The following is a 26547-nucleotide window of genomic DNA, read 5'->3' as shown; positions in this document are numbered from 1 at the left end:
GCATCTCCAAGAGAATCTCCAAATTTTAGCCAAATTCTAGCTAAAATAGCTAGAAAACTATTTTAGCAAACCATTTAAAAGGTGTTTACTCCAGCAATGTTCTCTATTTTGGCTAATCTAAAATTTTTTTATTTATTATTTTCTCTTTCTCTTTCTCCGTCTTTCTTTTGCAAATCAAATATATTAAAAAGAAAAGTAGAAACCCAACCCCACCAACCTTCCAAATATCTCTATCTCTCTCCCCTTTTCCTCTCTCTTTCTCTTTTTCTTCAATTTGGCGAGCCTCCATATCTTTCTCCTCCTTGCTAGATGTAGAGAGCCAAAAGTTGGTTCTCCAAAATAGAGAGCCAAGTAGGGAGTCTGCTGGAAGGATAATTTTCCTTCTTTTTAGCCAAAGTAGGGATGAGAGGATGATGAGTATGTTGGAGATGCTCTTAGCCTACATGTGAAAGCTCAACGGTCATATGTGCTCTGCATCACCTAATATGTATTGTCCAAGCATTAGACGTAAAAATTTATCACACATGCAAAGGTGTGTGAGAATGTGAAGGTGAAATGTTCCATATTGGAAAGTTGGGAAACCTAATAAGGGCTTATAAGGAGTTAGGCTACTCCCCTCATTGCCAATTAATTTTGGGGTGAAACCTCAACTTCCTTCAATATTCATACAACATGCATACATGTCGAGACCAACATGCTCCCCCAATCTCCATATCTATATATCTCTATCTCATATTTTAGCCATTTAAGCGAAATTTGCAGCCCTTGTTGTCAAAACTTCAAGACCCCATTTGGTTTATGAGAAAGGAGGCTTGAGGATGAGAAATCATTGATTTCCCATGTTTGGTAAGTCCATGCATGGGAAATAGTTGTTTGGCACATGGAAAAGTAGAGGGGAAAGTGAAGCCCTTCTCCTAATTTGGGTTTTGTTTTCCCTTCTCATGGGAAAGTTTGGAAAAATGAGCCAACATTAAATGCACATTTTTCATGACCATTTTGTCCCCATTAACAATTTAGAATTACAATATATCATTGAATGCATTCTTTTTTTATTTGATTTAATATGGATATAATTGGAAAATTATACAAACTTTATTTTCCATTTATACTCAAACCAAAAATAGGAAAGGAAATAAAGTGATATCTCAGAGTTACTTTCTCGGTATTACCAAACGTAAGAAAGGAATATTTTATTTCTTATCCCTTAGGAAATGACATGAGAAGTAATTTTCCCTCAAATCCGTTCCATGAATCAAACAGGACCCAAATCTCATCGACTGATCAAACTTAGCAAGAAAAGAAAAAACTTATTTCTTTTTCTTTTAACACAGCGGCAAAGCATTTAACTATTTTTATAAGAATCATTTTTTGGGATGAAAAGGTTATTCTCAATGTGAAATTTACCAACTCCATTTGACTTTGAAAAAGAAAATTCGAGCTCTTTTTTATGATGCATTTGGACAATCTGCATAGTAAGGCGCACGTATGTAAGGATCCTGGTGGCATATTCTCAATATATATATATATATATATATATATGTCATATCTCTAATATTAAATTAGAAATTAGTAAAAAAAATTTATACAATATGATCGATAAATATGATACGTATAACAACAAACGTTACTTGTACGACCTAATATAATTTTTGTTTTTTTTTTTTCCTCTTATGTTGATAAGTTATTCAAATGACAAGAATTGGATGACTAGTCATGCAGTGGGATGGTGTGGAAACCCTAGTGGTCGTACATTGATATGAGCATTTGAGCAGCCAATATCCATGATTCATGATTGTTGTCTAGGCACTCCGTGACACATTATTATCTTCTTTAGCAATTAGCAAGGCATCCATGACATGACAGCAATGTCAACTCCTCCAACCCCTTTTTAACCATATAGCTAGTTATTTTGCACTGCTTTTAAACAAAGCTCTTACAAAAATGAAGAAAAACAAAATATATATGTGTATATACCCAGTACAGTATGAACTTTGCATGCGTGTCAATTGTCACATTCACACACTCGTTGTCACTTTCCCATATGTGAATACTATGATGGAAAGTCATTAAATTTGGTAATTTATGGATGGTATTAGAATAGTTTGATGTTAATGTTGTTCGCGCATCGGCATGTGATGTAACTCCATCAATTAAAGTAAATATTGTATCGCTCATTACGTAACTTGGTGAAATAAGATAATTTCTTCAGTCATATATTGATCTTCATCACAACGCGTTCATCACAACATGTCCCTACGTAATTGATGCTAGCAAAATTGTATTAGAATACGATTAGCAGTGCATCATCTTTCTTCCTGCTCCCACGAAAGGGACTTTGCTCTTTCCACTCGCTATAGATAGGTCATAGCTGGCGTAGAACCTGCATCTCCAGCCATAAATATTTTGTATGTATCAAATTCTCTCACATGTGCATTTATAGTTTCACTTTTGTTACATTAAATTCATTAGAGTCTTGATCATACCACCCTTGTCCCTTTCAAATATATACATATATAATTATGTCCTCAACTTGTATTTTTGTTTTATTTATTTTTTATAATTATGTCCACATAATTACAATGTAGAGGTTAATCATCCAAAACACAATTTGATTTTATGCAATTAGTCTTAATTAGGTGAGTGGATTACATGCATATGGTTGGTCTTGGTCTCCAGGCTATATTAACCACTAGTTGGTGCATGTGCTTTGGTGATCATGAGAAAGAGGAGGCCTAATTATAACATTTATATTACATTACCTTCTGTTTGGATGAAAAAATGAATAGAGAAAAATAACTCGGGATTTTCAATTTCTTCAAAGGTCTACAATTCCATAGTTGAAAGAAGAATCGATGCCTGCCTTGTGTCCCCTTCATTCTAATCATCCAATCATCTTCTTTCTTGCATTTTACTTTTCAGTTGTCATATCACATATATCAGACGACATACATGGAACAATATTAATGTCTATATATGCATTTGAAGTTTGGAATTTAACTAACCAAGGTATTGGAATGGATTAAGTTAATACAATGTTAACCACTTATTTAAGCTAACTCCACGATGTCCTCTCATGAACCGAACAGTTTTGTTTTGTTTTGTTTTGTTTTTTTTTTTTTGAGGACCTTTCTTATTGAAAGAGACGATAACATATTAAACTCACACACACACACACATGGATGCTAGGACTCGAACTCAGAACCTTTCCTGAGGGAGTAAATACTCCAAACCACTACACTAGTGAGAGTTTTGTTTTCTAAGTCATTATTCCATGAACATTTCTGGAAAAAGAAAAAAAAATCAAGTTAAAAATTCTTTAACCATTTAATTATTATCGTGAATATTTTCACTACTTATTGAAAATAAATATATACACATGTATTATTTATAAAGGATGATCGTTTTATTAGTCTTTGAACTTAGACCCGCTTTGCATTTGAGTCCTTTAATTTTCAAAATCGTTCCCGTGGTCCTTCAATTTCACTTTCGTTAGGACAAATGGTCCTACTGTCCATTTTGTTAACTTTTTTTGTTAAATGGATGAGCAAAATGGTATGTTTCTTCCCTCCCCCCTCTCGGTGATTTTCTTCTCCCTCCACCCCCTGCGATTTTCTTCTCACTCCACCCCTTCTGCGATTTCCTCCCAGTCTGCAACCAACCCTGTGCGATTTTCTTCTCATTGTTTTCATCTGTGGGTAGGTTGCAGGTGGTGGGTTTGGGGTTGAGGGTTTATGGGTGAAAAACAGAATGAGGGAGGAGAGGTCTGTCTCGTGTTGCGGTGGTCTCTCAATTATTATTGTTTGCTAGCTTTCTACTTCATGGCAATTTCGTGGGCTTTTCATAAGGAGAAGTATGAGGATATTGCAGGAAACTTGGTTTTACAAGAGATCTTTGGGGTTGGTTTTCATGGACAATGTTTGGTAGCCAGCTGAGCTACCTGAACCACTTTCCTAAAGTCTGATTTCTTCAACGAAGGGGTTCTTCTTTTTCTTTTTCTCTGCTTGTTGGTGCAGCATAGATGTTGAGATGAATAGGGTCACGATCATTGATCCAAACAAGATGTGTGAATGTGAAACAGAGAGAGAGAGAGAGAGAGTGTGTTTAATTTTAATTTGTTTACTTTTTAATTTATATTTTAATCAATTTAATACAAAAATATCATTTTGCTTCTGCATTTACCAGAAAAGTTTATAAAATTGACGGCAGGACCATTTGTCCTAACGAAAGTGAAGTTGAAGGACCATGAGAGCGATTTTGGAAATTAAGTGACTCAAATGCAAATCGGGTGTAAGTTCAATGACTAATAAAACGATTAACCATATTTATAAAGTATATACAAACTTACTTTAGAAATTAAATACTATAAAAAAGGGTCATGCTAAAATAATCCTTGTAACTCAAAAATCATAGGCGGTAACCCACCAATAATACAACATTTAAGTAAAACCTAATTTTAAAATTGAACGATAATGTGTCCATGTAAGTTGATTTATTTACAAATCATGCCACTAGATCTTTATTTTGTGTGGCTGACCGGTTTTTATCACCTAATTTTATGCAAATAAATAATACCCATCATTGCACATTTATGTTTACACTCATGTAATGATGGCCTACAATCAAATTATTTCAAATACTCCTTCCTAACCTCCTATAGGTCGGATAAATGAATTTTTTTTTAGGGGAGTGCTAACAACTTTATCTCTAACCTTCTCCTTTGGACCTTCTATCTTCTTCTCATGACAAGTGTCACTTTTCTTACACTTAAAACAATGTCATTAATGCATCACACAAACTAATTTTTGTTTTCCAAGTTTACCCTTATTAAATGTATTAATTTATTTTAATAACAAGCTAATTTTTTTACAACTTTCTTATCACCTTGTTAAACAATTAAATAAGAAAATAAAAACTGAAGTTAAATTTTTTTTTTTTCCAAAGAGAATGTGTGTTTTGTTAAAAACAAAATAAAGATGACAACAATGTCATGCAACAATTTTTTTTAAAAAAAAATTCTAAAAAATGACGTTTTTATTATTTAATTTTTAATAATGTGCTAAAGAAGTTGTAACAAAATTTGAATAAATTGAAGGAAATATAAAAGCCAATACATTTTTAAAGGGTAAACTTGGAAAACAAAAACTATCTTGTGTGATGCATTAATGACATTGTTTTAAGTGTAAGGAAAATGATACTTGTCAGGAGGAGAAGGGAGAAGGTCCAAAAGAGAAGGTTAGAGAGAAGATTGCTAGCATTTCTCTATTACATTATGGTATTACTCATAGGAGAAAATAATAGATACAATATTACTCATAAAAGATAATAAGTAAATTACTATCCATAAAAGATAATAAGTAGATTATTACTCATAAAAGATAATAGGTAAATTATTGTCCATAAAATATATAGGTAGATTATTATCCATAAAAATAATAGGTAAATTACTGTCTATTAAAAATAATATGTAGATTATTATCCATGAAAACCTAGGTACAATAAAACTTTAATAGGTATACTATCATTCATACAAAAATAAAAATAAAAATAAAAATAAAAATAAAAAATATATATAAATGTTGTATTTAAATAAATAAGTCATGAAATAGGTACATTATTATTAAAAAATAATAATAGGTAGATTATTATTCATGAAAAACTGGGTGCAATAAATGAAATCCAAGTTCCAAAATAGGTAAATTATTATCCAGGAAAGATGGAACAAAATTTCAAAAACGCAATCAAATTAATGAATTTTAATAATTAAACTGATGATTAATTGCAGGTAAAATTTTTAGAGGGAATCACCTCAATAAATTAGAGAATAAAAAATTAAAATACCACTCCATTACACGTTGAAATATAAAGATGGGTATTTTGCAATAAACCAGATATTAAGTTTAATAAGGTGAATTGATGAGTTAGATGTCTTAATTATGAGTTTTTACTTATAAAAATTAGGTATTATTTATATGAACAAAAAGTGAAAAGTTGCAAGCAAGACAAATTAAATTTGAAGGGTGTAATGTAAGCCACATTTACTATATAAAAAAATATTCATTAGTCATATGCACATGACAAATTCACGACAATTAACAACCAAGAAAACTTTGTGCAAAGAATAATATTTAAAGCAAGATTGGGAAGGTGAAAGACAAGATCTAATATATTATTAGGTTATGTGTTGGAAACAATGACTTTACATTCAGAATACGCACCAAGTTTTCCTTTATGAGAAAATCCAATCATACTTTTTTTTCTTTCCTGTTGCATTTCTGATCAAATAAATAAATTAAGATAATTCCTATTTTTTATTTAATTCCTATACACAAGTCTTGTTTTCTTCTTCTTGTCACAGAGTTAAAACATTACGTACTACCTTTCCTGGTGCATATAATATTCACACATGACTTAATTGATAAAGTATAAACGGAAAAACAAGGTCCTCTTTTAGTTAAAGAAACTCACTTGTCGATAAATTTTGTGGCTTTTGTTTCTTTCCACGAAGTTAAAGCACTATGTGTTGCCCTTGGTGATGCTTATAAATAACTAAGTGCGCAAATTTAGTAAAATAAAAATATATGTTGTTTCGAAAAAACTATCAAAGGACGGATTAGAAAGTAAATTATTGTTTTGTCAAAAATCACATTATAGTACGTTGCGTATAAAGTTTGTGAATATACATATCTTAACGAATTTTATAGATAGATCCAAGTGTGGGGATTGAATATGTGACATAGTGGAGATCGCTTTGGTCTCTCTATCTTCATGAAAACTTTTGATTCTATCGAAGACACTAGAAAGTGAAAAATGAAAATGGTAATAGTTAATATTTCAATAATGCAATCGAGGTAAACGAATAATTCATAAAGCATATGTTGACTTGGCAAAATTATGAACGGCCGGATTGAAAAGTAAAGTTAATAAACTGTTGTTTTGTTAAAGTTTGTATTTCATTTCGTTGCGTAAAAATTTGTGAAATATCAATCTCCACACTTAAACGATAATTCAAATGTGGAGATTGAATCATGACATAGGGGAGAGTTGATTTCTTGAGAAGAAGGAGACGAAGAGATAGAATGACAATGGTTGATATCTTGAGAACAAGAGTAAATGGCCAAGGAGTTAAAAGCATGGAAACGGAGAGAGAGAGAGAGAGAGAGAGAGAGAGAGAGATGGGTTTTTTTACAAGAAAACGACACGAGAGGAATGAGAGGGAATTTTTAATTCAAATTTAATTTGAAATATGTGAATGGGGGTAAAATAGGAATTTTAAAATGTAAGAAGCGTGTTAAACACAATTTTGTTTTTTGGTACCAAGCGTCTCAAACACTACAATGCAAAATAGTTTTTTTTTTTTAATTTTTAAATTTCTGCCTCAGATCAAATAATCAATAATTTGATTTCGGCCCCAATTTTTTATTCTTTTGGGGTCAATAATCGTAATTTCTAATTTTCCTTGGTCTGAAAAATCACAAATTTAATTTTTTTTTTTGTCCCACTAAATCAAAGTTTACCTCCAAAACCAAAAGTTTGTGATTTCCCTCCAAATCTTTCAAACTCAAAACGCTCCATGTCTCTCCATCTCTCTCGTCTCACTATTTATTCTGATCATGAGAGCACTTTCCTTCCCACCTCTCTTCTTCCCTCCCAAAAATTTAAATCCCTTCTCTTTGTGTAACCCTAAATCCATGGCTTCTTTCAAGTCCTCAATTCCCTTGACCAGCGATTCTGCTGCCTCTGTCCCGTCCCCCCACACCTCCGGTGAGGTACATGTTATCATGGGCCCCATGTTCGCCGGCAAAACCACCGCCCTTCTTCGTCGGATCAAGTCCGAGGGCAACAACGGCAGGTAAATTTCGAATTTTTATGTCTAATCGAAGGTGAATTTATGGGGATATTGAATAAAGATTTAAGCTTTGGTCCGGGGAAGGTGAATTGATACTGAATTTTCATTTAATTTTGATAAAGATGAGAAATTTATAGTTTGTTGTTTGTATATTATGTGTAGAAATGTGGCAATGATAAAATCCAGTAAGGATACGAGATATGCTATCGATTCGGTTGTGACGCATGATGGGGCAAAGTTTCCGTGCTGGGCGCTGCCCGATCTGTTGTCGTTTAGGCAAAATTTTGGAGGAGAGGCTTATGAGAAGGTAATTTTGGAGCTGGGAAATGTACAACCTTTGTTGGGTTTTTATCAAACTATTTTTTTATTTTCTAATTATATATGACTGAGTGATGTTTATCTATTTGATTTTGACCTTGATTTCTGTAAAATATGTTGTGATATGCTAAAAAAATTTGATGATCTGTTCCGAGGGGGTACAGTTGTGTTAGTTATGTACAATTTGGTGATCTGTAAAACATGTTGTGATATGCTAAACCTATCTGGGTTTTGATGGTTGATTTGTAAGATATGGCAAATTATGAGAAGTGTGTTGACTCAAATTAATGGAATTATTTCATTAACACAGAATGACTTACTGAAACGAAAGAATTGGAATTTGTTGTGATGGTTAGCATAGGCCAATTACCTAAGGTCATGGTTAGTGGCTGTGATTTGATACACATGATGTATTCTAATTCCCTTCTCCTTGTTGGGATATGTTGGCAGCTTGATGTCATCGGTATTGATGAGGCTCAGTTTTTCGAGGATCTATATGATTTCTGCTGCATGGCTGCTGATCATGATGGAAAAACTATTATTGTTGCAGGCCTGGATGGTGATTACTTGAGGTGCCTTTCAAATAAACTTTGTAATTTTTTTAGGGGTCTTCTTGCCCGGCAGTTATGCTTGTGTTATTAGCTGCTTTAGTTGGTTTTTGTTGCTCTCTCATTGATGAATGTATGATTATTATTCGCAGGAGGAGTTTTGGCTCAGTGCTTGAAATAATACCTCTGGCTGATACTGTGACCAAGTTGACGGCTCGATGTGAACTCTGTGGCAAACGAGCTTTCTTTACCCTGAGGAAGACAGAAGAGACACGAACCGAACTGATTGCTGGGGCTGATGTCTACATGCCTGTCTGTCGCCAACACTATGTCAATGGACAAGTTCTCATGAAAGCTGCAAGAACTGTTGTGGAGTCTCATAAATTTAAGAGTGACACCTTTCCTGAAGTAGCTGCAGTTGTTTAGTAACAATAGTATATCTTTCACAGCCATTTATGTCTCTGTGTTTGCTATGTATTGTAATCAGGCAATGATTCAGCTTATTGCCTGCTTTTGTAATCTAAATATGGGCGATTTGGACCTAACTTGGAGTGTACTTTGTTGCATCTCTTTTCATTATGTTAATAGACTGAAGTTCGCTTTACAAAACCGCTTCTGTAGGTGTAAGTATCAATCAAAATCTTAACAAGAAATTGTGTTATTTCTTACAAATTCCAATTTCTCTTTCTTGTGGGATCAATTTGTTAGCCTACTTGAAATTTTCATTTTCTTCTTGTTGAATATATGGACATGTAATTCTATGTGCTCATGGCTGCAAGAATGCACAAAAGCATTAAATTATTCATATATTGATGCCCTGGTTGTATGTGAATGAGCAAACCACTTTTTCCGGGGAAAATTTCACAATGAGCAATTATTCTCGCCTTGTATATGATCATTACTGGTTCTGATTTTCATACATCTTTTGCTGATGAGCGCTCTGCTGCATTGGCTTGGGCCATGGGCTGGGGGCACATGGCTTTCTCTTTGGTTTTCTACTTCCAAACAAGGAAATCCGGCGGAAGACCTTCAATAATCGACTGGCATATTTTCTTTGTGAGGTGAAATTCACAGAACCAATGCAACTTGTCACTTGTCCAAGAGGGTTACTCTTTTTGCTCATTGATCTACTTTCCTTACCATACGATTTCATGCTATGTGCTGTGGTTGAAATTGCCTCTTTTTTCTTTGAAATGCTCTGCCATTGAAGGCTTCGCTTCAAGGACATGAGCTCTTGTTCAAGGTTCTGAATTCTGAAGCTTGTTGACTCATATTCCTTCCTTGATAACTCAGGTCTCTGATTTACATTGTCCTTTTGTAGCAAGAAGCTCAAGGGTCTGCTGCCTTGCTCTGCTCCATCTACATATGGACTCTCTCCTAGATTCTGGCTTTTGGAGTTTGGGCATCTGGAGCTTGAGAGGCTCCCGGAAAACTCTCCACAGTGTACATATCTGAATGAATCTGAGCATTCTTTGAAAGCTTGGTGAGTGCTGATTTGCTGGACAAAAAGTGCCTGCACTATTAAACGTAGCGGCATCAATTCATTTTGAACAGCCTCAATGCATGCCTCTTGTGATAGTTTCTGGCAATTGAGGTATTTGCAGACTGCCCACTTCTCTTCTTGGGATATATTTGGGTTTGCCTGAAGAACATAACATATGTTGGTATGAGAACTGACATCTCTGCTGACCAATTTGTTTGGGTTTTAATTCATGTTAGATTGTTTGAGTTGAAAATATCTTTTTATTACATATTAGCATATCGTGTTTTTTTCTCTTCTGCTAGTAATTAAGTGGATGATATAGAACCACATTTTTGGCAGAGTGTAGAGTTGATCATAAAGTACTTACCTGTAGGAAGGTGTTCATTGCTCTGTAGAGTTTATCATGACTTTGTCTGTTGGATATCGGCACTCTTTCGATGAGTTCCATGAATCTTTTAGGCTCCATATTTGGATCAGGAGCTATGTAGGAAAGATATGCATCCCACAATTCTGCAACAATAATTGAATGGCCTGCTGAAAGACTATGGTCTGCCTCCATGTTAGATGATACATATGTTGAAATTATGCTCTCCATTGTAGACAGCTCCATGCTAGAAGAAATTGACTCAGTTCCACTTTTTGGAAAGAGAAAGTCTTCTAGTTGGGCAAAGTGCAACAGAGATACAATCTTCTCTTGCAACTTTGCCCTGCTATCGATTCTCAAACCTACTTCAAGGGATCTAGAAAGGATTGCAAAGTAAAACCCGACTGGAATTGATCGACTAGCCTTCTCCCCCATGGGCAGCAAATCAAGAACACCTTGTAGGATCACTGAAACTTTATGATCATCCCCAGTTTTCTGACCAGAGTTCTCCCAAAATTGGAGGGTCTTCTTTGAAAGCACCCATTTGTTAGCATAGAAAACAATGATGGGGCTTAAATATTTTTCTTTCATACCTTGTCTTCTTAAGGACCCTATAATCCTTTTAAAGAATCCAAATGGTAGAGCAATCAGATCCTTGATCCAAAGGTCCTGACTCATAATCTCCCTCCCTATCTCACAGCTCCAATTTCGGGTGCTCAATGCCTCCAATGTGAGCACCGGGGTGTCACGTCTTCTCTCTGGATCAAGGATCTCCATGCAAGCCATGAAGGCAAGGCACTCGATGCAGCGGCTGACGATGAGCAAATCTTCAGACCATGGAAGCAAAGTTTGGCACTTTTGGAGTACTATTAGAGTGTCATCCCAACTCTGCATGACCACTTGGTTTAAGTAGAGATCAAAGCGCTCACAGAGGTTGCCAGAGCAGTAATCTTCTGTCATCTCAAGAAACTCTGCTGCACATCTCAGGGCTACAACATTGAATGGATCAATCAATGTGGAGGAGCCATAGATGAACAATGCAATCATCTCAAATGTCTCTGGCCCTCCAGGGAAGTCTGGTGGGAGCTCAAGCTCAGTTGATTCATTCAATCTTTTCTTGAAATACCCACTCTTTGAAAATAGTGGAAACTGAAGAAGAAGAAAAAATCAGTAAGTGTAAACATTAGGCCAACATTGGACAGTTACTTTCTTGAAAGAAAAAAAAAAGGGTTGTAAGATTCAATCTCTGACCTTGTGGAGGTTGAAGATCTTCCCAAGAACTCGAACGCTAACGGAAACAGGCAAACCGGTCTCTTGGGTCCTGAGACAAGGATTCAAACATCAGAAACTCAAACAAGAGAGCTTAAAGTCAATGCTGCAAGTTGCTAACAAATGTAAATGAAATGACAGAGCCATGAACCAACAATCTTACTTACCATGACAAAATCTTAATCTTGAGCAAGGCTCCAACGTTTGGTGAAGAGAAAGGACTTGACGAAACAGAACTACCTTTTAATGGGCTTGCAGCTTCCATTGGCAGAGCTCATAAGATTCTCCCGGACTGAGATTTACTGAAAGTGAAACTTTGAGAAAGCAATGGCAGTCGATTTTTCTCAAAGCATAGACATGTGCTTTATAACATAATGCTTTTTGCCTGCCAAATTGCCATAAAATGCTCGGAAGTTATCTCAATTTTCAAAGAAAATTAAAATAGAGTATAGTATACAACTATACACACAAGGCTTCTAGAATTGGCAAACCAGTTGAATCAAATAGAAGAATGATTGAATCAAAAGAGGTGGTTTTTAAAATTTTAATCAAGACATTGTGTAACACACACATTCGTGCAGCTTAAATTTTTTTTTTTCTAGTCAAAGTCAAATGCACACGAGTGAAATCCTCTCAATGTCCAAATTTTAAGGCTTCAAAAACGTTCTCGAGTGCTGAGCAGTTGAATTCTTGGTGCTACCAGTCACTAGAATATGGTAATTCTCCACTCCTTTCCATGTCATAGGCTTGCACAACAAGTTTTCTGTCTATGCATGTATGTGACCCAAACTAGAACACCATCAAATTGAATGCAAATCCTAACCATTGGATTGGACTTTCCTTTGGTACCCATTAATTAGATCAGTTCATTCATGTTCTCAACATGTTGGTTTAGTTTCTCCCAGTTGCGAGTTCAAATCTCACAAACGACAATTGTTGATCAGAAAGGTAAGAGGAAAAGGAAAAAAAAAAATAAAAAATAACCCACAAGATATGAGGAGGGCCTTATTGATGCAAGGCCATGTAAACTCTAGTTAGAAGAGGTGGGATGAGAAGTCATGGAGATTTGAGAAGGATTTGTTGGGAAATTGAAAAGGGAAGAATGAGGCAATGTAAATTGGTAAACTAGTTGAGAGGAAATGATTAAAATATGATAAAGGGAGAAGATGAAGTGCGGGCGAAGCTTTGTGTTTGCGTATTATGTAGCATAACAAACACCCAAGACGGCACGGCTTCGGATTGTTGTCAATTTTCTGGTGCTTTGGATGAAGCGGTCTTTGCTTGCTTTCTCCCAACAACCCCCAATCCCCAAAATTACTTTTACTTTGTATTTCCATGTAACTTTATTTATACTTCATTATATTATATACAGTATATCTGTGTGTGTATATTATACTAAATACATAACATGTTAGACAGTCAATCTGACCGTTCAATAGGTAAAATCATGTTTGAGTGTGCGGTCCTGATTACAATTGCGTGTATACAATTGTCGTCTAAACAAATATCATATAGCATAGAGGAAGACAGCAAATTGTCATGGACTGAACAGAAGTACCAGCCTTAGCTATGATCCTTTTAGCTCGAGCAATACATTCCCTTAAAAGCTCCAGATAAATATAATGGTTTTTTATCCGTCAAGGGATCGCTGTAATATTATTCTCAATGAGAAACTTTTATGTTTTTATTTTCATGAGATGCAAATTCTATGTGAAAACTCCGAAAACCTTAGGGGTGCTAGTGTAAATAGGGAGAGAGAGAGAGAGAGAGAGAGAGAGAGAGAGAGAGAACTATTGCTAAAGCAGTCTCATTGAAATTTTCATAATATTCTCATAATATTTTTGTTTTTACTACAAATTCAACTACACAGCATTACCAATATCTCCATTACTAGAATCTACATTAGAGATGTCACAGAGAGAGAGAGAGAGAGAGAGAGAGAGAGAGAGAGAGAGTCTATAGGCATGTACTTGAACAGAAACACCATGGATCAGTTGTGATGGTTCAGAAATGAGAGCCAAACCCCTAGATCATCATCAAATGAGGTCTCGAAAAGATCATTAATGTCGAAAAGCCATCAGAGGATTAGTTCAATCTCTTCAATATTGGATTTGGGTTCAGACAAGAAGGGGTCCTTGAGAAGATCAGAGGCACTAGGTCTTGCCCTCGGTTGGGCTATGGATTTCTCAATGAACGCCTTCACCTCTGGATCAGTCACCTTGTTCAAGCCTGCAGGCTTAATACCGGCCGTGACCTTCTTGTATATCTTGGCAACAGAGTCACATTCACTGTATGGTATCTCCATTGTCACCATCTCCAGCAAGCACATCCCAAAGGAGTATATGTCCACCATCTCTGTGTAGTCCTCCTCGTATAGCTCAGGTGCCATATACTCAGGTGTCCCTATAATCGAATGCGCTTCATGGTTCTTACCAACTATTGCTGCAAATCCCAGATCACCAATTTTCACCTATAAATCAAATTCATAATGGTTCAGGCAGGGCCAGCAACTTATGAAAAGGTTCATGAAAAAAGGATAGACCTGAATTAGGATATTGGATTTGCATTCCTATAATATTAGGAAATTGTACACGAAGTGGGGATATAAATTCTAAATTTTGTAGTTCACACCAGATATTCAACTCTTCAATCAAAACATGCAAGGCTCTTTTGGGGTTCAGAAAAATAGATGTACCCAAAATCACTAAGGACTATATGGTGATGCAGAGTAGAATGTAAATATAGAAATGCTGCAACATTACAAGAATAGGATGGAAAAGTCTGATTAGTGGAAACATAGAGAAATCCAACCTCATCTTACTGGAATGCACTACTCAGATTCATTTTCCATCTGAACAAAATAGGTCTAAATAATTACCCCAAAACCCTCATCTAACTTATCACTTCGTGTTCTTCAAGTTTACATGAAAACACTATCAAAGATTTGGATTGCATGACCGTAAAAATAAATTGCCTATTGTTAGCTATATATATTAACTCCGATTTGGGAATAGCAGAGCAATTTCATTTGTCCAAACAGATTATAAAATTCATACTGACGAAAAAGAGAGCGACCCAATTTATGCTCACAGAAATCAGGAGAAACCAGTTGATACAACTTATGAGTTATAATTACCTGGCCAGTGTTCCCATTGATGAAGATGTTGCTGCAATTGAGATCTCTGTGAATGATGCATGGCTCATGTGTATGGAGGTATTCCAATCCCTCAAGCACCTGTCTTGACCACTTCTTCAAAGCCCTAATAGACACATGGCGATGCTTCTTCCTGTATTGCCTCAGGTTTCCAGATGTGCACACCTCAGTGATGAAATTCAAAGTGTTGTGCGCCTCATCCCTCCAAACACTGTAACAAACAATGATATACTTGTTCTTCAATGTGCTCAATAGCTTAACCTCTGAGTAAAGCCGGTTTATGAGAGTTGGATCTTCACTGAAAGTCCTCAAGCGGACCTGATTCCAGGCCACCTCTGTACCTTCCTCCTGATCAAAAGCCCTATAAACCTTCTTCACAGCACCATGACCAAGGAGATCATCATACCGCCCAAACCGCCCAGTTGGATCAACCTCCACAAATGGCTCAGTATCTCGATCAGACGTGTTTGAGTTCTCGATTGGCATCTTCAAAGATCAAGCTGATGAGGTAAAGAACCAGTTAAAGCTCTAAATAACTATACCCTTCACAAGGGACTTCAAATCATGAGACAATTCACCCAAATGATCCAAAGAGAAACAGAATAGAACACTAGTCCTGCTGTGATGCATGAGAACTAATTAACTCTAAATTTTCCAGCAAATGAGTAACAAATAAAAAAATAAAAAAAGATCTGAATGAAGAAATGCAAATGCCACCCGACGCGTTCCGCAGAGAAAATTAATTTCTGATTATTATTATCACAACTGGAGTTTCAGCAGCAAAACTGAAGAAGGAATTTTAACCATCACTCTCTACACAGATACACAGAGTCATACAACTATACTGCAAAATCATCAACAGGTAATTAGAAAATTAGGCCAAAAAAGAACAGTTAGAAATTGTAAGGCGAAGAAAGAAGGCTCAACTGAATTTCAATAGTAAGGTAAAGAAAGATAGCTCCAACTGAATCTTGATTCTTTCTAATTACAGAACTACGTTTTCAGTTACATAATTTCAATCTCTTCATACACAATTATACATTCAGAAACAAACGGAGATAAACTATCAGAACACAAAGAAACACAATTCAAGCACACAGTAAAACAGAAAACAAAATTACAAAAAAAAAAAGAGAAAAAGAAGTCTGATTACTACAAAATTAAGCACTACGTAAAGAAACAAGTTTCTGAGGGTTACATAACCAAATTACGTACTTGTGTGCGTGCGTATGTATATGTACGAATGTAAACTGCCAAGAAACGCAGAGTTTTGAGAACTATATAGCAAATTGAAATCAGTGAATCAAATCAGAGCGAAAGAAGGAGAAGAAAGGCTGCAATTGAAGCGCTAATCATGCTGAAGATGAATTTAAATCCAATTCTTAGAAAGATCGTCAGAAACTGCAAGTGCTAAATGCATCAAATAGATTCTTATGCATGCTAAGCAACGATTACAGGTCTCAATTTCTCATACATACATGCATACGTGCATACTACCTGCACTTCAAGAGAGAGAGAGAGAGAGAGAGAGAGAGAGAGAGAGAGTACCTTGAGATTCTTTGGTAAACGAGAATAACAGGGAAGCTCTGTGAAGCGAAGAGAGAGAGAGAGAGTACCTTGAGATTCTTTGGTAAACGAGAATAACAGGGAAGCTCTGTGAAGCGAAGAGAGAGAGTGAGAGAAATGGTGGTAAAGGGACGGCTCTATTTATAACTGCCCTGAAGCGGGATCAGTTTCTACTAACGACGTCGTTTCGTAGATCGAATAACGACTTCAACTTCGCTTTTCTCAGCTGTTTTTTCTGGTCAAGTTTCTCAGCTGTTTCGTATCGAGAATATAAAGAAGGTTACGCTGTTAGAGATTTTATTCTTTCTTTTTCTTTTATTTTTGTTTATTTATGTATTATTTTGGTTGTTTTTCCATTTTGAGAAGAAAAATACTTTCCACATTTCGATAGAAACTCCTACATTCCTGCCACTGTCAGTAACAATTTCATATGTGCGTAAATGTTTTTCTTTTTATGTTTGTTACGAATTATTTTTATACATATGTTAAAATGTGATTTGCAGGGAGAGGAAATATCTCATTACGGCCTGTCAAACAAGTATTTAATTTGGTCATTTTGCAAATAATGTTCAAATTTGTTAAGCATTTTGGTAAAATTTTTTTAGCATTATTGTGCGGACATAGAAGAATCAGTTGGCATGTGAAGCTTGTGAAAGTATCCAACTGTAAAAGTCGATGGCTGGTCCATGAAGAAGTCGAAAACAAATCAAAGAGCTCTCATGATGGTCAAGCAGACAGAGTAGGCAAAAAAAGTAAAATGAAAGATGTGAGTGACCAAATTAAAAGAGCCTCCCTTACTGCTCAAACTTCACGTAGCACCCGTGCCAGAATCCAGCCAAGATTTTCCAAACACTGTATCTGACCTTTTAGAAGGACTCCGAGAGGCACGGATAGCAGATGCCAACTTCAGTCCATGCAAGTAAAATGATCTCAACTTTAATGACCAGTTCATAAAAGTTTGAAAGGTTGAGGCAGATTTAGGCAGCCAAGATTTGCAGGTCGATTTTTCGACGACAATGAGTGATTCTAATATAGTCCTCCAACTCCATAGAGAGGATTATGCATCCCCCATAGACCAGCAAAACCTTATGAATCTCTCTCTCTACAGAATGACCAGACAAAGTTCATATCCTCAACAGCATGATAAGACTCTGCTGCAATACTGAAATACAGCAAAATGTTGAACGACAAAACAAACAATCCACATCAACCAAAATAATCATCCAGCAATGGTACCAAGATTTAATCCAACATTTTGAAACAACATCCACTACCAAGTCATAACCCCACTAACAACAGTAGCTAATTACCTTTCAGATTTTTGCTACTCAACAAGTAATAGTTCTCTGTATTATATTTTCCATTAGCGCTTAAGTAAATTTCCAAACACACATATGAATTGGAGCTTAATAACTTTGTAAAGAGGAACACGATGAAATCGATACAACATATCACAATCTAAAACTGAAATACTGACAGAAGTTTGAACAGAACTTATATCCTAAATTTATTGCATTTCATACAAAAGACCTTCAATGGAACAAGTAGTGAAGTACAAAATCGAAACTGACATTTTTAAAAACAAGCATGGAAATCTAGAATATTTGGAGCTTGTTATAATAATCTTCCACTTATCAACATAAAGCGAAACAACTGAATTTTTACATATATGGTTAAAACACATAATGCTTCTCCAGTGCCAAACGAAGCATTGATTCTAAACAAAGAAAACTCCCAATTACCAAGGAGGATTAGAGTCCACCCTTGGAGATGGTGATCTTGAAATGATACTAGCATCTCTTCCCAACCTTGACATACTCCTCCCACCTTTAGGCGTAGAAAACCCAGGACTTGTACCTCTGTAACTGGCACGAAGAGTTTCATCAACAGAAGATGAAGACTTGGCAATTGCATTCCTGACAAACTTCTGGGCAGCGGGAGATAGCGTCCGCACACTCGGACTGGCACTACCACCTCTAGAGGGCGTTGGCAATGGTGGCTTCTGAAACATTTTTGACCTTTCCCTCAATTTGCGTGCAGCTTCCCTTGACAGTGAGTGAGCCTTTTCATCTCTTACAGGCGGACATGGGATCCGATAATGAGGCCCTTCACCACCGCCAATATCAATCGGAGTGTCCTCCAGGTCCAACCTCAGGGGCGTCCCTTCAATTTCACCCCATGTAATAAATGGAGATTCATCAACACCCGGTGCTGGTGATGGTGTCCGCACAAAACTATAACCATTCTCGGCTTTCTTCCCAGATTCCACATAAAACGGATTCGGGGTCTTCCTCAAATCATCCAAATCGTACTTCTTAAACTTATCCCCATCCCTATCCATAATAACCGGGGTTGCACCTGCAACTGTGGTATAAAGAACCTCAGCCATACCATCCTCCTTTGGCCTAGAATCCAGCATCTTGCCATGCAATCGAGTATTGGCTCGACTAATCTCCTTCTCCAAACACTTCATCCTAACTGCCCGTTCCTCTGTTGTCAACGGGGCCTCACCGCGATCAGCTGGATGGTACATCAGCAAATTCTTTGCCGTAAACTTGCACCCTTCCAGAGTAAAGGGGGGCTGATCAGACGTCCCATACCCATCTGTAATCCTATCCCTCTTGGCATCCTCAATCGATTTAACATCCTCCTTTTCTCCTTCTGTCAAATACTCATATCTCTCCTTCCTCTTCCTATTCACCTTCTCCATAATATTTGAAAAACTCTGATTGTCCTCACTCGTATACCGCCTAAAAAACTGGTCGAGCGACAACGAGGCCTCTACCCCATCATCAGCCCCGTTAGACTCTACCTCACCAAACAATCCCATATTTGAAACACCGGGAGTTTTCGGGGTTTTACCATCAAATTCATCGGCAGGGGTGAAACTACGCATAAAAGTCGAACCAGGGGTTCTACCATCAGGGTCAGGATTATGAGTTACCTTCTTGCCGCGGCGCTCAATGATCTTCAACTGGGCATCGCGGATCTGAACCGGGTCGCGGGTCTTGATCGCTTCGAGCCAGTCAAGGCGGTCCCGAAGCTTCGAGATATCGGGAAAGAAGTCCCTTTCGATGATCTTCTCGATCGCGTCGACGTAGGTGTCTTCGTCGAGGACTGTGGGATGGCCTCTAGGGTTTCTGGAAGTGATTTGGGCGGAACTTCTTGGGGTTTGGACGGAACTATCGGAAATTGCAGACGGTGAAGGGGATGAGAGGTGGCGAGGAGAGTGACCCGGAGTGAGAAGCATTCTTCTTGAGAATTGGGGTTACGATTTGTGATAGAATGAGAAGGTTAGATTGCAATTGAGTGTGAAATTGAGGGTTTTGGCGAGAATTAAAGGACGAACTTTCCTTTTAGGTTTAGGGTTTGCTCTTTCCTCTCCGTGCCTGGATTGGAAATTGGGGGCTGATTTTGTCAAAAGGGACTAAACGCGTGCGAATCTAAGTGGCGGTGTATGTCCTAAATTGCGCGACGCGCGAACGGTATTTCCCTGGAATAACAAGGAAAGAGGATGGAAATACATTTTTAACCCGCATGTTTAGTCAATAGTAGGGGTGGGCACTCAAACCGGCAAACCGGAAATCCGAGCCGAACCACATCGAATCAAACCGGAAAAAAATCGAGTTGACCAAAAAGTCAAAAACCGGTCAAAAACCGAACCGGACCGGTTTGGACCGGTTTCGGATCCGATTCTATGTCTTCAAAAATCGAACTGGGCCGAACCGAACCGGTGAAACTAAAAAAATATATAATTTCAATATATATTTATATTTAATGCTATATTTTTAATTTCACTAAAAAAACCTAATATTTATCCAAGTTCAATGTCAAAATATCTCTCTTTTCTCACTTTAATATTTATTTTTTATATGAAATTGAATAATTTGTTAATTTTCAAGTAAAAAAATAATATTTCAGTTGAGAATTGTATTACAAAACAATTTAAAAAAATAATTTTTATAATCCGGTTCAAAACCGAACCGGAACCGAACCGGACCGAAACCGGTTCAAACCGAACCGGACAGTTTTTGAATTTTTTTAATTAAAATCGAACCGAACCAAACCGCATGAATAGTACCGGATCGGTTCTAATTTGAGGCCAAAACCGGTCCAAACCGAACCGTGCCCACCCCTAGTCAATAGTTGAGGTTTTAAATCAAGGCAATGGCCAAAAGGGTATTTAAACAATTAAAAACGTTTTTTCCCCAAAAAAAGAACAATTATAAACGTTTTTGACAACCAAATTTTAAGAGCATCCGCAATAGTGAGGGTCATTTCAATTTTATTTCAATAAATTGAACTTTGGACTTGCAGTGATAAAGTTTAGTTCATTTTAGAACTATGAATTAAAATTCATTTCAATCAACTGGCCCAACATAATAACTCTACAGCCTCTCTCTTATTAACAAATAGAGAACATTACTTTTACTTTTAAATTTTTTCATTACATTTAATTTAAATTAGCTGTTAATTTTTTTTTTCTCAAAGTTTTCACTGATTTGTATACTAGCCTCTCTCTATGTAACGACTGAGCAAGAAAATTTGTGGTGAAGGAGTTGTGGAAAAAGAGTTGTGAGTAAAGAGTGTGTAGGAGAGTTGTATTTATAAAGTTTAGAGTTTATAGTTGTATTAAGAATTTTGCTTGGTTTCAATGTGGTCAAGTCTTTTTGTTTTGGTTTCTATGTGGTCAAGTCTTTGTTTTGATTTCTATGTGGTCAAGTCTTTGTTTTGGCAGGACTTGAAGAAAACGATAGGACGTGTGATGTATTTAATTAACAATGTCAACTGTAAACACTAGTGAAGTGGTTTGAAGCAATTATTTCATCAATGAAAAGTTATGGGTTCGAGTCCTCCATGCTCTAAGACATTGTTAATGCTTTCTTCACAAAGCACATGAGCACTTCCAAGTGCTATATACCAAGTTCAAATCATTATGCTTAACCAGATTCAATTTTGCTTATTTTTGCTTATTCATATTCAATTTTGTTATGCAATAACTTGAAAAAAGAGGCGCTTTGATATATTCTCATTTAATCTCAACTTCCAATTCTTCATTAAAAAAGTGTTAATATAATATTATCACCAACCAAAGAAAATTTTGTTACTAATTTTTTAAATATATATTCAAAATTGGTCTTTTTTTAAAGATATATTTGAAATCATTTTCATTGTATAATTCTTATTGTAATCAACTTTATTCATTTTATTTTATTTTATTATTTAAAAAGATATAGTTTTTAATTTGTAAGCTATTGAACTGCACCACTGTAAGTGAAAGTGCAGTTCAGTTCAATAACTGCTAAAAAAGTTCAATAAATTGAACTATTAAACTGAACTGAAATAAATTGTTGAGCAACCATTACGGATGCTCTAAAAACATTGTTAATGCTTTCTTCACAAAGCACATGAGCACTTCCAAGTGCTATATTCCAAGTTCAAATTATTATCTAAATTATTTTGATGTATAGAGAGGTGGATTGAACTCATGTGACACACTGTCTTGATCAATTGACTTAACTCATATATTCTCAAATAAAATCTTTCTCGTTAGGTCATTGGCTATGATAGTGAATCTGCCACCTTCCATCGAAATTCAAATTTCTCCCTCCATAAATCATATTAATTTTTAAAGTAATTTAAATTATGACTTGTATTAAAATAATAAATAATAATTAAATTGACGTCGTTAGAAAAGAAAATATAAAATTTGGCATCAAAGTGATTTTAAAATGGGCCAAGCGCCACGGTTCTTTTTACACACCGGAAATGGCGTTTTGACGGTCCAAAAACCAAAGTCCAAGTCCAAGGAGAACCAGCCTATGGCCCGCATGCTTTCCGTGCTTAAAGATTCCAACGGCTTATAACCAATCAAAGCCCCAGACAACCAGGGAACAAAGATTCCTCTCTGCACCTCGTCGCAGCCAGCAAATTTCTCCTCCCCCTCTTTCTCCCTTCATCGTATTACGGATTAGACTTTTGGAAAACCTCAGAGCTTCGACTCGTCGTCTCTCACTGCACCCAGCTCCTTACCTTCAGCTCAATCCCCAGCGACGGCGTGATCTACGGCTCTGATTCAATCTAAAGCCGGCGGCTTCACGTGGAATTGGAGCACCTGATCGCGAAATTTATAGGGTTTGTAATTTGAGCTTCAAAATAGATGGTTTGCAGATGATTATTATAATTATTTGATTTAAACTTTTTTTTATATTTTTTAAATATAATTGACCTGAGCTCATGTGATTTGGTTTTTTTTTTTTTTTTTGTCGTTAAATTTTATTTTTTTGCTGTAGTTGTAGCTCTTAATTAGGATATGCTTTGTTTGGGTGATGAGAAAGTGTGAAAAATAGAGGGTAGCCGAGTCCTTGGATTTTCCATCTTTTTACTTCCAGTTACCCAAAGCTTCTCCTGAACTGAGCTAGTACTAGTAGGATTGTTTGACTCAATAGTTGAATTCTTTAAAGCCATCAACTTTTTGTTTCTCCTTGACTGTGATGGAGGGTATATTCTAAAACATTTCTGGGTAATTATTGAGTGGTAATTTTTTTCCCCCTAAGAGTAATAGATGGAACAAAAGATTTGAAATTTTGTTTATGGTGGTGTCTCATGCCTCTTTTTGCAAATTTGAGGTTTTTTTCTTCTTCTAAAAAGTGGCAAATTTTGAAATATAAGTACCAGTACTGCTTCTACTACTACTTTAATAATACGCTCAAACCAAATTGAAACAGTATATATTCGTGTATACACCCGAGCACCCACGCACAAATATGCATATATGTGCACATCCCTTCACATTGATAGGAGAGTCCGCTTTCATTAATTTTGTTTCCCCTGAAAACCATACAATTGTGCTGTTCATGATCTTTGTTCAAATAAAATTAGGTCTTGGGACATTACCTTATGACTGTTCTGATCTGTTCTGAAGCAAGGAAGTCCTGACCGCCATTCGTGTCCTTACTTTACAGGATCAGAGTTGAACAACTTGTGGTATGTGCATCTTTTTGAGGCCGAGGTCAATTGTGATGATGGCACCGTGAGTTGAAGTGCAGGCTCTTCTGTATCTGATACAAGAATCAAGCTCACATGATTTCTCTAGGGGAACCTGGGACAGATAAAATTGCTTCTGATATAGTACCGAAGAAAGAGAGTTCAAATAGTGAAATTCATGCTCCACATCAAACTCCTGATAATGGGATCTGTCCCCTGCAATCAGATCATAGAGGAAATGTTCAGTCTCTAATACCTGAGAAATCGTTACAGCTGCCTGATGGTGTTGGTACTGCATCTCAATCAAATCAAGAAGGAAGTGTTACCTCTTTAACATCTGAGAAAGCACCACAAACCCCTGAAACCTCCGCCCTTGTCTTGCAATCTGGTCAAGAAGGAAGCACTCCATCTACAGCACGAGAGAGAGGGTTAGAGGATGGTTATCACTGGAGAAAATATGGCCAGAAACTTGTTAAGGGAAATGCATATGTAAGGAGTTACTACAGATGTACGCATCCAAAATGTCCAGTAAAGAGGCAAGTGGAGCGCACACATAATGGGCAAATAACAGATACTGTTTACTTTGGTGAGCATGGACATCCTAAAGCTCAAGTTAGCGTCCCAGTAGCTGTTAGTTTTCTCGTGTCCATTGTCGAAGAAAGACCAGAAGAGCTTTTGTTAACTGGTGTCAAAGGTGAGAATGAAACTTAGTTATTATCTAGTTCTGGTTACAGTACCCAATCTTGTTTGATTTTTATTTGATGACCTTGTATTTGAAGGCAAACCATCGGATGTGCATGGCCACACATCTAACCAGATTGAGCCAGTGGATCCCTCTCAGCTATCAACCGTTGCAGATAATGAAGGTGTGCAGAGAGTGCTCTCTCAATCAAATAGAACCAGAGATGGTGATCCAGACTCAAAAAGACAGTATGTTCATTCTTAGCTATTTTGGATTTTCGTGTGTAGTGGTATATAGTATTCACCTTTGTTTAACTGCCATTCTGGAAAAAAAAAAAAAAAAAAAAAAAAAAAAAAAAAACAGGAAGAAGGAAAAACATAATGGCAACTCAATTCCGGTGGATAAGCCAGCTGGTGAACCGCGTGTTGTTGTTCAGACTATGAGTGAGGCTGATATAGTGAATGATGGCTACAGATGGCGCAAATATGGGCAGAAGTTAGTAAAAGGCAATCCAAATCCAAGGTACATATCAGTTTAATGGTAGCATGTATTAACTCTTTATATTAGGTGTGTACCTGAATTTTGCCACCCTGCTCCTTGTTTTGGAAATATAATAATGTATAGATCATGGTTTTGATAGATTCACTGCTTAAGCAGGCTAAGTTTACATTAAGAGTTTTGGCCTGTGAGCCTAATATTGCTGCTTGATACTTGCAAGCAAGGGGAAGGAAGAAAATTTTAAATGTAGTGATCATTGCAAGTTTGCAACTGCTTAGTAGCATCAAACTGCAACTGCAGCAATATGATAGTATCCGGTGGAAGTAATTTACATGCTTTATGACACCCCTGATCTGGACTAAGGACTTAATTGAGGATATGGTCTCATGGTGCAAACCAATGTCTGTCAAAGTGTCTTACTAAAAAAAATTTCATAAAAAACACACGTGCTGAGACTTTTGTGCCTCCATGGAACCATTTCCTGTGCAGTAACTGCCTAGACCAAATAAGGCATTGTTTTCCTTCATTTAACTTGCATATACTTCTGTAGTCTTGTATCTTGCTTTGATGATAAATCGGAAGAAGTAGATCCGATTACTTCTTAGACAATAGGGCAACTGGGTAAATGATTCACTATGCATCTGTAAGCTTTGTTCAAACATGTCCTGCTTCTAGTTTTATTTAGTTTTGTCTTCCTTGGTATGTATCTTGGAGAAGGATGTGGACGAGATTGTTTATGTTTTGAAAATTTGAAATTAATCTCCTTGGTATTAATTTTTCTGTCTTATTTTCTTTGGTGTAATTTTTTGCTCACTCTGCTCTGCTTCTGCACTTGCATTGCATAGGAGTTACTACAGATGCTCAAATCCTGGGTGCCCTGTTAAGAAACATGTAGAGAGGGCGTCTCATGATTCAAAAGTTGTTATAGCCACATATGAGGGGCAACACGATCATGATATGCCACCCACAAGGACTGTGACCCACAATGCAGCAGCATCAAATGTGATTACGACGGCCCGTAATGGTGAGTCTGGCACTACATCAGAAGGGAATGCTGTCTGCCATGATACTAGCCCAAAACACGAAGATAAACCAAACAAGCAACTTAATGTTGAGCCAAGAACTAAATCAAGTGATGTTGCTGGCTGTGATATGGTCGTTGATTCTGATCTGGGTCCTGAAAGAAAATTAAATGAGCAAGTGGTTGGCAAAGCATGTACCACAGAAGAAAGTGATGCCCCTGATATAATTGTTCCTAGGGCCAATGAATTGCAAAATGGCGAGTCAGGAATTAAATCAGAAGGCAACAACGCCTGCATTGATACGGTCGTTCACGGCAATCTGTGTCCAGAAAGTAATTCACCGGAGCAAAAAAATCCAAAAGCAGAACCTGTCTAAAGTTAACCTGCAATGCTGGATCCACATTCATCTAGACCCTAAATAATGTATTAATGTATCAGGACCTGCTTGGTGCTAGGGGTATATCTTATTCTTTCATCCTCTATTTGTCTTTTCGGGAGAGAGGATGCCGGTGGGGGAAGGCACTCTTGGTTGGAGGGTAGGATTTGGTGGAATGGCAATGATGTTCAACTGCAGATTGGAAGACTAACAATAGTTGTGTAAATTATTTATATGGATTGAATAAACTCAAAGACGTAGATTAGACTAAGCAAGTACTCAGTGGCACTTGATATCTGATAGCTGTTTTTGTGCACAAACCCTTGTAGTATTTGATTCAAAATCCTGTAACTTGGATATGCTGAAGACCAAACTAGAGCATGCATGGTTACTCCATCATTTTCAATTCTCTTTATTAGACACTATTCAATTTA

General features: G+C 36.6%; 5 protein-coding genes across 6 annotated transcripts; 2 read left to right on the top strand and 3 right to left on the bottom strand.

Annotated features, from left to right (window-relative positions):
* The first annotated feature begins 7521 nt into the window (after positions 1-7521).
* Positions 7522-9384, top strand: LOC117622212 (thymidine kinase a). Its single transcript, XM_034352802.1, has 4 exons — positions 7522-7849; positions 8009-8153; positions 8615-8736; positions 8865-9384. The coding sequence occupies exons 1-4, from the start codon at positions 7611-7613 to the stop codon at positions 9136-9138; spliced, it is 780 nt and encodes a 259-aa protein (XP_034208693.1). The 5' UTR covers positions 7522-7610; the 3' UTR covers positions 9139-9384.
* Positions 9385-9482: 98 nt separating this feature from the next.
* On the bottom strand, positions 9483-12141 carry LOC117622209 (BTB/POZ domain-containing protein At5g48130). The gene is made up of 4 exons (XM_034352799.1): positions 11996-12141; positions 11811-11880; positions 10563-11708; positions 9483-10354 (listed from the first exon to the last, which is right to left on the bottom strand). Exons 1-4 carry the CDS (start codon positions 12091-12093, stop codon positions 9611-9613), a joined length of 2058 nt encoding a protein of 685 aa, XP_034208690.1. The 5' UTR covers positions 12094-12141; the 3' UTR covers positions 9483-9610.
* Positions 12142-13619: 1478 nt separating this feature from the next.
* On the bottom strand, positions 13620-16850 carry LOC117622210 (probable serine/threonine-protein kinase WNK11). Of its 2 annotated transcripts, none has more exons than XM_034352801.1 (3): positions 16599-16850; positions 14965-15482; positions 13620-14298 (listed from the first exon to the last, which is right to left on the bottom strand). In XM_034352801.1, the coding sequence occupies exons 2-3, from the start codon at positions 15466-15468 to the stop codon at positions 13906-13908; spliced, it is 897 nt and encodes a 298-aa protein (XP_034208692.1). In that variant the 5' UTR covers positions 15469-15482; positions 16599-16850; the 3' UTR covers positions 13620-13905. The 2 variants fall into 2 exon arrangements, with proteins under 2 accessions (XP_034208692.1, XP_034208691.1); XM_034352800.1 differs by having other exon boundaries at positions 16531-16662.
* A 1195-nt stretch (positions 16851-18045) lies between these two features.
* LOC117623137 (splicing factor ESS-2 homolog) lies at positions 18046-20088 on the bottom strand. The gene has a single exon (XM_034354004.1). The coding sequence runs from the start codon at positions 19796-19798 to the stop codon at positions 18287-18289; it is 1512 nt and encodes a 503-aa protein (XP_034209895.1). The 5' UTR covers positions 19799-20088; the 3' UTR covers positions 18046-18286.
* A 2358-nt stretch (positions 20089-22446) lies between these two features.
* On the top strand, positions 22447-26528 carry LOC117620818 (WRKY transcription factor 1). The gene is made up of 5 exons (XM_034351055.1): positions 22447-22683; positions 23514-24229; positions 24315-24465; positions 24581-24739; positions 25561-26528. The coding sequence occupies exons 2-5, from the start codon at positions 23632-23634 to the stop codon at positions 26111-26113; spliced, it is 1461 nt and encodes a 486-aa protein (XP_034206946.1). The 5' UTR covers positions 22447-22683; positions 23514-23631; the 3' UTR covers positions 26114-26528.
* The last annotated feature ends 19 nt before the right edge of the window (positions 26529-26547 follow it).

The sequence above is a fragment of the Prunus dulcis genome, chromosome 3, assembly GCF_902201215.1.
Source record: "Prunus dulcis chromosome 3, ALMONDv2, whole genome shotgun sequence".
In the NCBI taxonomy this organism is placed as follows: domain Eukaryota; kingdom Viridiplantae; phylum Streptophyta; class Magnoliopsida; order Rosales; family Rosaceae; genus Prunus; species Prunus dulcis.
Note: the sequence above shows the minus strand (reverse complement) of the source record. Positions and strands in the feature narration are given on the sequence as shown.